At 34.4% G+C, this 12,867-nt stretch overlaps 2 protein-coding genes across 6 annotated transcripts; one reads left to right on the top strand and one right to left on the bottom strand.

Moving 5' to 3' along the window:
* The first annotated feature begins 2,552 nt into the window (after positions 1–2,552).
* Positions 2,553–9,543, top strand: LOC109237697. Of its 5 annotated transcripts, XM_019404033.1 has the most exons (5): positions 2,553–2,693; positions 3,702–5,373; positions 5,646–5,990; positions 9,025–9,074; positions 9,169–9,201. In XM_019404033.1, the coding sequence occupies exons 2-4, from the start codon at positions 3,711–3,713 to the stop codon at positions 9,051–9,053; spliced, it is 2,037 nt and encodes a 678-aa protein (XP_019259578.1). In that variant the 5' UTR covers positions 2,553–2,693; positions 3,702–3,710; the 3' UTR covers positions 9,054–9,074; positions 9,169–9,201. The 5 variants fall into 5 exon arrangements, with proteins under 5 accessions (XP_019259578.1, XP_019259582.1, XP_019259581.1 ...); XM_019404037.1 differs by lacking the exon at positions 9,169–9,201 and adding an exon at positions 9,457–9,543 and having other exon boundaries at positions 2,553–5,373; positions 9,025–9,055; XM_019404036.1 differs by lacking the exon at positions 9,169–9,201 and adding an exon at positions 9,454–9,540 and having other exon boundaries at positions 2,553–5,373; positions 9,025–9,055.
* Positions 6,398–10,193, bottom strand: LOC109237698 (MDIS1-interacting receptor like kinase 2-like). Its single transcript, XM_019404039.1, has 3 exons — positions 8,692–10,193; positions 7,048–8,403; positions 6,398–6,923 (listed from the first exon to the last, which is right to left on the bottom strand). Exons 1-3 carry the CDS (start codon positions 10,040–10,042, stop codon positions 6,577–6,579), a joined length of 3,054 nt encoding a protein of 1,017 aa, XP_019259584.1. The 5' UTR covers positions 10,043–10,193; the 3' UTR covers positions 6,398–6,576.
* Positions 10,194–12,867: the final 2,674 nt, after the last annotated feature.

Below are 12,867 nucleotides of genomic sequence, written 5' to 3'. Positions count from 1 at the left end.
GGTTCGGTTAATGATGTCTGCATTACATACAAATGATATCATTATAGTAATCTTTAGTTATACTTTTTCAGTTTTTTTTTTAATCTTGTTCCGTCACCCAAATTGTAGCTATAAGAAATCCAATAAATAGGGAGATTACGATTTACACTCAGTGCTCATATAGTGCTCACCCGAAGTGCAGAGGCTGTAGCGACTGGGTTTTCTGGGGTTCCAAAAAAAAGATTTACACTCAGTAATTTGTTAGCTAATCAATTGCTTTAAGAATTAAGATGGTGCTTAAGCCATATTGGTGGGGCTTTTGTTGCATTAAAGGGGATTATATTAATTAATGACCATAAAAACATAACGTAGATGAATTGCTCTTATTAAATTACTATAGATTGTTGGTCCTAATTTTCCCTTTAAGATTAAGGAAAATTATATCTTATGAGTTACATTTTTGCACTAGTTTTCACCTTATTTGAAACCAAAAAAATAAATAAATCAAGTTCTACTTTCTAAGAAATAATACGCACTCAATAACGAAACAAAGCCAAGTGATCAAGATAAAACTAATGGTCATCAGCAGGTCCAAGTAGTACCAGAGAGTACAAATATCACAGCACAGGGTACAAATGTTATAGCAGAAAGTACAAATGTTACAGCCTCGGCCACCTCTTTAGAACTAGAGAACTCATCAATATCTTCACCTAATCTGAAATTTTCAACTTAATGATCTTTTTACATGCATGTTTAATTGTTTACTAAGGTATCCTGTCTAGAGTACGTACTAAGGAGTTAGATTTTTTATTTTTATTTTATTTTTTATCTTGTACAATATTTATAGAATATATTCGTGGAAGGGTAGGTCATGGTTTGAACTGTAAAAATAGCCACTAATACTTTTATTAAGGTAAACTGACTATATCACACCCCTTGGACTGTAACTCTTTTCAGGACCTTGGGTGAACGCTGGATGCTTTGCGCACCAAACTTCTCTTTTATATTCGCTGAAGGGTCCATTGATGAAGTCTTGGACCAACCAATACCCAAAAAATGAAAATGAAATTGTATATAGCTAACATATAGTAGCAATAGGTAGTTAGAATTCACTATTTACTTTTTTTAAGTAAGTACTAATAAATTATACAATGATTATATATATATATATATATATATATATATATTTGGATGAGCTTATTTTAAGTGACTTTTAAGCCAAAATAGCTTTTAAGCCATAAGTTAGGAATTTTAACTTTTGGCTTTTGGCTTGTTTTTGTCATTTTAGCTTAAAAACAAGTGCTTAAAAGCACTTTTTTACTTTATCAAAACACTACAAAATAACTTAAAAGCACTTAAAACAAGCCAATCCAAACGGGCTCTATATCTTCCAGCTATTTTAAGTTTAAGCTCCTACGTAGGCGATTATTTAAGTTAATTATACTGACCAAAAACAGTAAACAATAAATTCGATAGGCTATTTGTGTAAAAATTCTAGTAAATGAAGAATTAACAACAACAACAACAATGGGGGATTTGCATCTACACCAGCTTTTTGGGTCACGTTTTAACTTGTGCCCGCTTTGCAAAAAAAAATTACAAGCATACCCACTTTTTCGCGTAACTTCAGCATATGGGGCTGAAGTAGCAAAGGCAATCACGCAAAAATTCAGCATTCTAGTAAACATGCCTGAAGTAGCAAAGGCAATACGCTGAAGTTTTTTTGTCCTAGATAAGATGCTGAAGTTATTTAGTTCATTTATAAAAACTTCAGCACTAAGATAGCTGAAGTTTTTTTGTCCTGGATTCATTAGTTTTGTCATAAAAATTTTTCAAAAACTTCAGCAGAAGATGCTGAAGTTATTTAGTTCATTTGTAAAAACTTCAGCACTAAAATATCTGAAGTTTTTTTTTTGTCCTGGATAAGCTTTTTCAAAAACTTCAGCAGAAGATGCTGAAGTTATTTGGTTCATTTGTAAAAATTTCAGCACTATATAGGCTGAAGTTTTTTTGTCCTGGATTCACTAGTTTTGTCATAAAGTTTTTTCAAAAACTTCAGAAGATGCTGAAGTTATTTAGTTCATTTGTAAAAACTTCATCACTAAAATAGCTGAAGTTTTTGAAAAAGCTTTCTAACATACTAGATAAATAATCACCTTATTCTTTCATAGTGTATTACTATTATAAAATAATCAGATTGCCAACAATATCTAAATCATAAATTTTGGAAATAATAAACGTAAAAAGAACAGAATTACGTAAAAATATTTATAAATTATTGTCTACTAACTTACTTAATTATTTATAATTTGTTTTTAAATAATCTGATAAATATACTTATGGCAATCATCCCATGAACTGAAGAGAAAGAAGAAGGAGAAAAAAATGAAGGAGGAGAAAGGGGGCTAAAGTTGTTTAAAAAGTGGATACAAGTTAAAACTTTAAAAAAAAATGAGTATAGATTAAATGGGAAACAAAATATGGGTGGGGCGCTGACCCGAATGCCAAAGACTTCGGGAGGAGCCCATATATAATGAATCACGTGAGCATCACGTGAGAAGGCAAGAAACGATCTTCTTGCTAACTCGCCCTAAAAAATCGGCTGGGGCGATTACAGCAAATTCATCGCCGTGGTCTTTCATTTCCTCGGATCGCCATCGCCGATTTTTCTTACACCACCGTCAAACACCGTCAACAACCACAATAACCACCAGGTAAATATTCCTCGCCGTCGAATATTCTAGGTCCTTCTATAACTAGATGTTATAATATTAAAATTTAGCTCATTTTTTCGCAGTTGTGTATAAGGCTATGAATTTTTTTAGTTTAATGCTTCAAACTGTTAAAATGAGCTAAACTTAGTATTGTGATTAATTACCTGACTTTTTCCTTGAACTTTCTAGGTGGTTAATGCTTATTATTGCTTATGTTGCATTTTATACGACGGTGTTTGACGGGATACTGAGTTTCACATATTAGTTTGACTTGTATATTATATTAGTTGAAGTTTTAAAATTTAAGTACTTTACTCAAAATTCTGATTTACTACCTGGCTTTTTCATTGAATTTTGTAGGTGGATTATTGCTTTTGTTGCATTTTATATGACGTTGTTTGACTGAATACTGAGTTTAAGATATTAGTTTGACTTGTATGTTATATTAGTGGAAGTTGAAGAGAAGTATTAAAGTTGAAAATATCATGTCAAAGTTTTAAAATTTAAGTACTATAATGAATTTGAAGTCGTGAAAGCTATATACAACATATTATTGAAATGGAGTCAAATATTTTAGACATTCCACAATAGAAAGCGCAAAGGGAGTTTTTTCCCACTTGGTTATTGCAATGTCATATGCATAGGCGGATCCAAGATTTAAAGTTTATGGGTTCTGAATCTAGCCTTTTTGAGTTACTGGTTTCTATGTTAATAATTTGAATATATGATTTTTTAAAGAAATACAGGCTTGCTCAAAGCTATTGGGCTCTCTCGAACCCAATATCTTCAACTTTACATCCGCCTTGGTCACATGTTCTTGTCAATTCTATACTTTAAGCATAGATCTAAACATTGTGGTAATTTCATTTCTGTTTACCAGATTAGGGATCACATGTCCAATGACAATGTTTTTATCTTGTTCTAGTTTTGATATGAAGTAGATAGCTTTAATTTATAGCTCATTTATATTATTACTACTAGTAAAGGGGAAAAACCTCTCTTGCTTAGTCTATAGTTATGGTTAGAGGAAGAGATGCCTGTTGGGAACACTGTGTCCTTGTTGATGCTACAAGACAGAAGGTAAGATGTAACTACTGCCGGCGAGAGTTCAGTGGAGGGGTTTACAGAATGAAATTTCATTTGGCTCAAATAAAAAACAAAGACATAGTTCCATGTGCTGAAGTCCCGAACGAGGTGAGGGACCACATTAGAAGCATTTTAAGCACTCCTAAGAAACAGAAAAATCCTAAGAAAACAAAGCTGGATCACGCTGTTAATGGTCAGCAAAGTAGCTCTTCAGCTAGTGGTGGGGTCCATCCTCTTGGTGGATTTAGTGGAGAGAACGGTAGCCCTTGTCCTATTATGTTTGCGCGCCATTCTCCGAGTTCACAGCCAGCAATTGATGATGTTCAAAAGCAAAAACAGGACAATGCTGATAAGAAGATTGCTGCGTTTTTCTACCACAATGCAATACCTTTTACAGCTGCAAAGTCCTTGTACTATCAGGAAATGGTGGACGCGATTCTTGAGTGCGAAGTGGGGTATAAAGCTCCATGTGCTGAAAAATTGGGCGGTCATCTTTTGGAAAAAGTCAAAGTCGATATTAGCGACAGTTACACGAGATTAAAGGATGAATGGAAAGAAACGGGCTGTACAATCTTGTGCGATTGCTGGTCCGATGGAAAGGCTAAATCCCTTGTGGTACTTTCTGTGGCATGTGCCAAAGGGACATTGTTCCTTAGGTCTGTAGACGTATCTGATCATGCAGATGATCCTCATTATTTGTTTGGGTTGCTTGAATCAGTTGTTCTGGAAATTGGCATGAAAAATGTTGTCCAAGTTATTACCGATAGTTCTGCTAGTTACGTATATGCGGGAAGGCTTCTGACAGACAAGTACCCTTCGGTTTTCTGGTCTCCGTGCGCTTCACATTGTATCAATAAAATGTTGGAGGATTTTAGCAAACATGAGTGGGTGAATGTTGTTCTTGATGAGGCAAATACAATCACAAAGTACATATACGGTAATGACTGGATTCTAAATATGATGAGAAAATTTTCAGGTGGAGAGGAGTTCGTTCGACCAAGAATCACAAAACATGTGGCTAATTTCCTTTCCTTAAGGGCCCTTGTGATTCAAGAGGATAATTTAAAACACATGTTTTCTCGTGCCGAGTGGTTGTCATCTATATATAGCAGGCACCCCGACGTACAGGCCATAAAGTCATTGTTGTGCCTTGAAAGATTCTGGAGATCTGCACGTGAAGCTGTCACGGTGTCCGAACCGTTACTTAAACTGTTAAGGATCATGGACGGAGACATGCCTGCTATGGCATATATGTATGACGGAGTGGAAAGAGCAAAGATGTCCATCAAAGCATTCTATAAGGATATTGAGGAAAACTATGCGCCGGTTTGGGATATAATTGACAGGAGATGGAGCATGCTTCTTCAATCCCCATTACATGCAGCAGCAGCATTCCTTAATCCTTCCATGTTTTACAACCCAAACTTTAAGATTGATTCAAGGATCAGGAACGGTTTTCAAGAGGCCATGATGAAAATGGCTTCTGAGGATAAAGATAAAATAGAAATTACTAAAGAACATCCCATATACATAAATGCTCAAGGTGCTCTAGGGACTGATTTTGCAATAAAGGGAAGGACACTGAACGCCCCAGGTATATATGGTTAAACTTCAATTGCCAGAAGTTCACTTGCATAATATTAACTTGTTAGGAAGTGGATCTCGGGTTTGATTTATAAGCTGTAATATGTACATAAACATGTAGTTTATACTTTATACTGTAAGTCAAATAATATATTTATAAACTCTAGCATAATGTTTAGGAAAGAAGTTGATAGGCTTATTCTACCAGTAACATATAGGGAACAGCATTTCTAGTTGATTCGATATTTATAGCATTTTAAAGCCTGCTCTATGTGTCTTCAGCTGATTGGTGGATGGGTTATGGTTACGAAATTCCAAGTCTACAGAGAGCTGCTATACGGATTTTGAGTCAACCTTGCAGTCTGCACTGGTGTAGATGGAACTGGAGCACTTTTGATAGTGTTCATAGGAAAAGACGGGACAGGTTGGAGCTTGATAGATTTGACGATCTTGTTTATGTGCACTGCAATCTCTGGTTACAGGCAATTGTAAGAAATAAAGATGGCAAATGTAAACCAATCAATTTTGACGAAATAGATGTTGGCGCTGAATGGCCTACTGAAGCTGAAGTTGCATGCACTTTCTTGGATGATTCCTGGTTGCACACTCCACCCATTGAAGTCAGAGGTATTCCTTCATTTAGTGAATTATCTATAAATGCAGATAATAAGTTTTATTTCTATAATTTTTATTGGCCTATCTGAAAAATAGATACTTCTGGATTATCTATGGTTGCACAATTCATCCCTTATGTGAATACTTCTGGATTCTGAATTGCACTGATTCGAGTATTCATAATTTTATTTCTGATATATGTTTGTGACCAGGCAGTGATTGTTTTTTTTGTTTATAAAGCTGGAATATTTTGGTATCTGGCTTAAATGTCGTTATACAAATTTACAGTGTGAATCATATTTTATAAGCACCCTAACAATACAGAAATATTAATCCCAGTAATACTTTTGTCATGGACCTTATTTTTTTTGAGAATGCTAACAGTAAGGAAGAGCTGGGCACCATATTTACAAAGTAGATTAAGCAAAAGAGAACTTTACTCTTCTTACGAGGTTACTACAAGGCTTCTAGAAAATCTAGTAACGAAACAGTATCTTCTAGATTTTGTCATGGACCTTCTCATCAAATTACTTACATCACAACCACTTGGTGTCAAAGGTTATTCATTTCCATAAAAAGACACCTTACGTATCACGGATTATATAGCTCGCCTTACATGAGGGTTTATCTGATGAGTAGGTGGACGTAGATCCATTGATGATAACCTATGAGAGATGAAGTGCATTGTTGGCCTTGATTTTGGAGCTTCAAGCAAACAAGAGATTGCTAGATTGATGATAAAAACCAAAACCTCTTTTACTCTATCTTCAGGACATGGAAGGCGTTCATCCAGTAAATCACTAAGCTGCACATGATCTCTAGTCGATGAATTTGCTAGCAGAGTAATGCATTCTCCAAGATGCTTTCCTTTGATTATCTCCAATGCTAATACTCCAAAGCTATAGACATCACACATTTGTGTAACCTTCATTGTATATGCAAGCTCTGAAACAATACAATTTCCAAAACAGTATAAGAATTCAAACGTGTAAATGAGATAAAAACAGCACAGAGTGTGCGGCTATACTTCATGAAATTGTTAAAAAAAGGATAAAAAGTTAGACCGTACCAGGTGCAACATAGCCATATGTGCCTGCAAGCGCAGTGCAATTGGATGAGTCTGGCATGAGAAGCTTAGCTATGCCAAAATCTGAAACACGAGCTTCATACTCAGAATCAAGCAAAACATTACTGCTTGATATGTCTCGATGAACAATCGGTGGTGAGCAATCCTGGTGCAGGTAAGATAAAGCAAAAGCAACACCTTTGATGATATTCACCCTTTTAAGCCAATCCAAATTCTTGGACTCAACTTCATTACTCAAAATACTAGACAAACTCCTCCTCTCGGCGTACTCGTAAACCAAGAACGAGTGTTCTGCATTCGAACAATAGCCATAAAGTTTCACAATGTTCCGATGCTTAGTCCCTATCAATGCCCTTACCTCATTCATGAAGCTTTTGCGATGTGTATTCTCAAATGAAGAATGAAGTCTCTTCACAGCTATATTCCCTAATGATGGAAGGTTTACCTTGTAAACGCTTCCATGTCCTCCTTGCCCGATGCAAAATGTTGAATCAAACTCCTCTGTGGCGTTTAAGATATCCTTGTACAGTGCTTTTCCATCTAACATGGTTATGGAAAACAAACCATCATCCCGTCTTTCAACATCTTTAACTTTCCTTCTTTTATTATACATAAGGAGAACACCAATAAAAGCACAGAGAAGTACTAGTCCTCCCATAACAGGAAGTACAGTGACGAGGATGAGTTTACGTCTTGAGTGCTTCTTCACCATAGAAAATGAACTTTCGCAAGGCTGGAATCCTGTTACATTGCCGCAAAGACCTTTATTACCTTCTAATAAGGCAGTCAAAAAAGCTTTATTATTTGGTATTGGACCTTCCAACTCATTGTATGACAAGACAACATCCTGCAAAGCAGTTAAACTTTCAAATTCTTCAGGAATGCAGCCAGAGAGGCCATTGTGAGAAAGATTCAAGTTTGCCAAGTCTAGCAAACTGGCTAACTGAGCGGGTATTTCTCCATCAAGAAGGTTATGGCTCAAATCTAGTACACTAAGATGAGTTATCCTCCCTATCTCTTCTGGAATTTTCTGGCCGAACTTGTTGTTGCTCAGGTTCAAGAGAAACATGTTCGTGTAATCTCCTATAAATGTTGGAATCGACCCGTTCAATCTATTATCTGACAGATCAAGGGACTCTAACTTTGTTAGTGAGTCAAGCTCCGTAGGAATACTACCATGAATGTGGTTGTTTTTCACAAATAATTTAACTAAAGAGGTCAATTTTCCAAATTCCTTAGGAATCTGTCCAACTAATTGATTCGATGAAACATCAAGTCCTAGAAGCCCTTTGAGATTTCCAATCTCTGGTGGTATGCTACCACTAATGTTATTTCTGGCTATCTGCAGATTAGTCAGATTCTTGCATTTCCCCCAGTTGCTGCTGAGTTCTCCATGAAAGTCATTGTCACTCAAATCGATGAATTGAAGCTCTGGATAGATGCCAAAAGCTTCAGATAAATTCCCAGTGAAGCTGTTGTTAGAAAAACGAACCCATCGGAAACTCGAGCACTTGCTCAAGCTTCGTGGTATTGGCCCTGTCAGCTTGTTACTAGTCACCGAGAAGCTCACAAGCTTCCCACCTTGGCAAAGATGCTCTGGCAATTGGCCTGAAAACTGATTTACACCCAATGCCAGCACAACCAAGTTATCTAAATATTCAAGTTCTTTAGGAATGGAACCAGAAAGTTTGTTGTTATAGAGAGAGAGAGCTTGCAAGTTTCTCAAGTTGCCAAATGAAGCAGGAATTGAACCAGTAAGTTGATTACTGGATAAATCCAGACGAGTGAGATTTTTCAGATTTCCCAACTCACTGGGAATGAGACCAGACAATTCATTTGAGTAAGCATAAAACAGTTTTGCATTGATCATGTTACTTATTTCTAGAGGAATATGACCTGTTAACTGGTTTGTATCAAGATCAGCTTCAATAAGATTGACAAGTTTCCCTATTTTGGCAGGAATGGAGCCAGAAAGTTTGTTAACATAAAGGTACAGAGTTTTGAGCTCAGTTAAGTCACCTAGAGTTTTTGGAATTTGACCAGAAAGATTGTTAGCCTGTAAGATTAAATGCTGAAGTGACTTCATCTTTCCTATTTCTGCAGGAATGGAGCCAGAAAGTCTATTAACATGGAGAAACAGAAATTGCAACTTTCTTAAATTGCCAAATGAAGCAGGAATTGGACAGGTAAGTTGATTACGCGATAATTCCAGATCCATGAGGTTTTCCAGATTTCCCAACTCACTAGGAATGGAGCCAGAAAGTTTGTTAACATAAAGGTACAAAAGTTTGAGCTCAATTAAGTCACCTATACTGTTTGGGATTAGACCAGAAAGATTGTTTCTATATAATAATAAATGCTCAAGCGACTTCATTTTTCCTATTTCAGCAGGAATAGGACCAGACAATTCATTAGAGAAAGCATAGAAATTATTTGCATTGACCAAGTTACCTATTTCTGGAGGAATATGATCTGTTAATTGGTTTTTCTGAAGACGAGCTTCAACAAGATTGACAAGTGCGCCAATTTGTGGCGGGATTGTGCCTGAAATCTGATTAGTCGACAAGTCAAGATAGACAAGATTAGTGAGTTTGCCTATTTCAGGTGGGATAGTGCCAGAGAGCTGGTTCATGCTAACATCAACATATTCAAGAAAAGGGAGGGACGAAAATGGAAAATCGTAGAGCGTGCCAATGACACCAGCATTTGTAATATTCAACTTGTTTAGCCTACCGTTAACGCATATAACTCCATACCAGCCCCTGCATGCATCAGAACTTGCCGCTCCCAGGCCGGAAGAATTGTTCGAACCAACATGACTTAGTTTCCATGAAGCCAACAAGGTATTATTCTGGTTTTGGAAAGTGGCTTTCCATTTAAGGAGAGCAGTTGCTTCCTCAGTGGAAGCAAAAGTAAATGTGAAGAGATATAAGAAAGTGAAAAACTGAATTAAAAAAATTGTTCTTGGAATCTTCATTATGGCTAAAGGATTTAAGCTGTTTATTTTGTTTATTGATGAACTTGTGTGCAGAGTAGAGTTCTCAGCTAAAATACAGGTAGAATTAGAAAGACTCGGGAGTCAATGATTTAGTGGGCGTTTGGACATAAGAATTATAAAATTCCGGAAAAAAGTGAAATTATTTTTCAAGTGAAAATGGTATTTAAAAATTAGAGTTGTGTTTGGACATGAATACAATTTTGGGTTATTTTTGAATTTTGTGAGTGATCTAAAGTCAAAATTTTAAAAAATAGCCTTTTGGAGTTTCAAATTTTCGAAAAAATCCCAAAATTTATTTTCAAGTGAAAATATGGCCAAACACTGATTTTGGATAAAAGTGAAAAAAAATTATGGCCAAACACTTATACTTGATTTGGCATATGAATAGTATAGCATACATAATTGATCGAAATTAATTATAGAATAAGAAGCAGCTTTACTCGTGAGTATGGAGGTTTCCTCCAAGTTTATTATTATAATAATTACATGAAAGCCATCATTCATGACTATCGAACCAGTTGTTGTCCGTTGTCCCGCCAGCCACTGAAAGCCAAAAGCTTCAAAACTTTGATTTTGAATTTGATTTTTTTTAAATTATTATTTTTTTGATTGGGTATTGTTGCAAAAGATCGAGAATATTCTTTCGAGTTTATATCTCAATTTTGTGAGGGTGTTTGGTGAAATTAGAGTTGATTTTCGATGAATTTTCAGATTGGAATCGGAAGATGTATTAAAATTGTATTTAAGTTGTGTTCTGTTGTAGTTATATTTTTATTATTTGAATGTTGTATGAAAGTTGAAAAATAGTTGTATCATTATGAAATTTGTATTTAAGTTATTAATACTTTTTTTTTTCATAAAGTTACTGACATATATCAAAATTGTATTACGAGACAAAGTTTTGATTGGAATTTCAGAGAAGAACAAGGACACGTCACATATAAAATATATACAAATCATATACAAAAGACATTTGTATAAAATTTGTATGAAAATTGTATTTAAGTTGTATGATGTTGTTTTTATTTTTAACAGGGTAAAAATGATATATGAAAGTTATAAATAAGATATAAATAAGTTGCATACTATATAATTAGTTGTATAATTTTTAATTTATATGTTGTTGTGGATGTATCAAATTTAAATATTCCGGCATTCAACTTGTATGGTTTAGGTGATGTGTATCGTCAGTGTATCTATTGCTTTGGTTTGATGCTACTTTCTGGTTCAAGCTATTAAAATAGTTTTATAAGATTTGGTTCTCAATTAATTCTTGAACTATTTTACGTTACTATGGTTTGACATTATTGGAATTGCTATATTACAGTTAAGGCACTATTGGAAGGAGGACATGAGAGAAAAAAAAAATGGTGTAATTGAATCCCATAATTTAAGACTCTAATAATGGATTGTATATGGAGAGAGAAGAGAAAAGAAAAAAAAATGAAAAGAGTATAACTGAATCTCCTAATTTAAAGGTCTAATAATAAATTGTAAGCAATCCTTGTTTAGGACGAATAATAAATAAAATTAAAATAATTTTAATAAATAAGTTTCAAATATTATATAGGAACGAAAAAATTTATTTTTATTACGATGGCCCTCTATTTGGGTCATTGTACATTAACTGGAAACGTTTCTGGAATTTAGACACTTGTAGAGTTGTTGTATATAATTAATGGAATATTGAACTATCAGTGCGAAGAGAAGGAAATTATTGAAGTGTTCTATTTTCGCCAATAGAGCTCTCATATGTATGGTGAAGGGGTTCAATTATATCCCACTGCCGAAAAATTATATTATATCTATGCATAAAATTATTTCTTTTAGGTATATATGTAACTTATTCCTCTTTATAAAAAGAAAATTTATAGTGTAGTGTTTTTTAAATCTTTGTTAAAGTTTCTAGCTTGCTCCCACTTCTATCTTCGTTTATTCATTCTTCCTTTATTCACTATTCAAGGGGCAAATGCATAGTCATTCTCAGGGATGCTATTTAGAGATTAATCAGTACTTATTTTGTCTTGAAATTTTAAACTAAGAATCGTAACTTCAGAACAATTAGTAGGATATCTTTGTCCTGAAAATTTGAACTGAAAAACTGAAATTCATGACGGACAGGCTAATTGCTAAATAGCAACCTTTTAAAGTGGCTACCTGATGGCATTTCTACACTATTCACAGGTCCACACTTATCCAAAAATAAAATTGTAACTATAAATTCATGATCAAATCTTACAACTATAAACTCGTGTATTTTGTGACTATATATTAAAGGCAACGTTAACACGGTTAGAATTGACGTATCGACTACTAAATATGGAACCATGAGAAGTTTTATTTTGTGTCTCATACAACTAACACTAGTTGTATGAGGCTTCTTTTTGTCTCACAAAATTGTGGATCCCAATTTTACACTGCTGGATCCACATAATTCTGGGTCCACAAAACTGTGAGACAAAAAGTTGCCTCATACAACTAGCGTAAGTTGTATGAGACACAAAATAAAATTTTCCTGCAACCATATATAAAATGAAAATGAAGTTGTAAACTTAGCTTAAATATTAAGCTATGATGCTTAATTTATACAACAAAAAGACTCCAACTCCTTAGTCAACATAAAATAAATAAAAATATTATAACTTTATTGATTGAGGGATAAATATATAAAGATATCATACTTGAATCTTACATAAACGTGTATATTCAATTATCTCTTTAACCATGATCAAATCTTACAAGTTGTGACAATATATATATATATATATATATATATATATATATATTTTTTTTTTTTTTTTTTA

Source organism: Nicotiana attenuata, unplaced genomic scaffold (assembly GCF_001879085.1).
Source record: "Nicotiana attenuata strain UT unplaced genomic scaffold, NIATTr2, whole genome shotgun sequence".
Taxonomy (NCBI): Eukaryota; Viridiplantae; Streptophyta; class Magnoliopsida; order Solanales; family Solanaceae; genus Nicotiana; species Nicotiana attenuata.
This window is presented reverse-complemented; position numbering and strand designations above follow the sequence as displayed.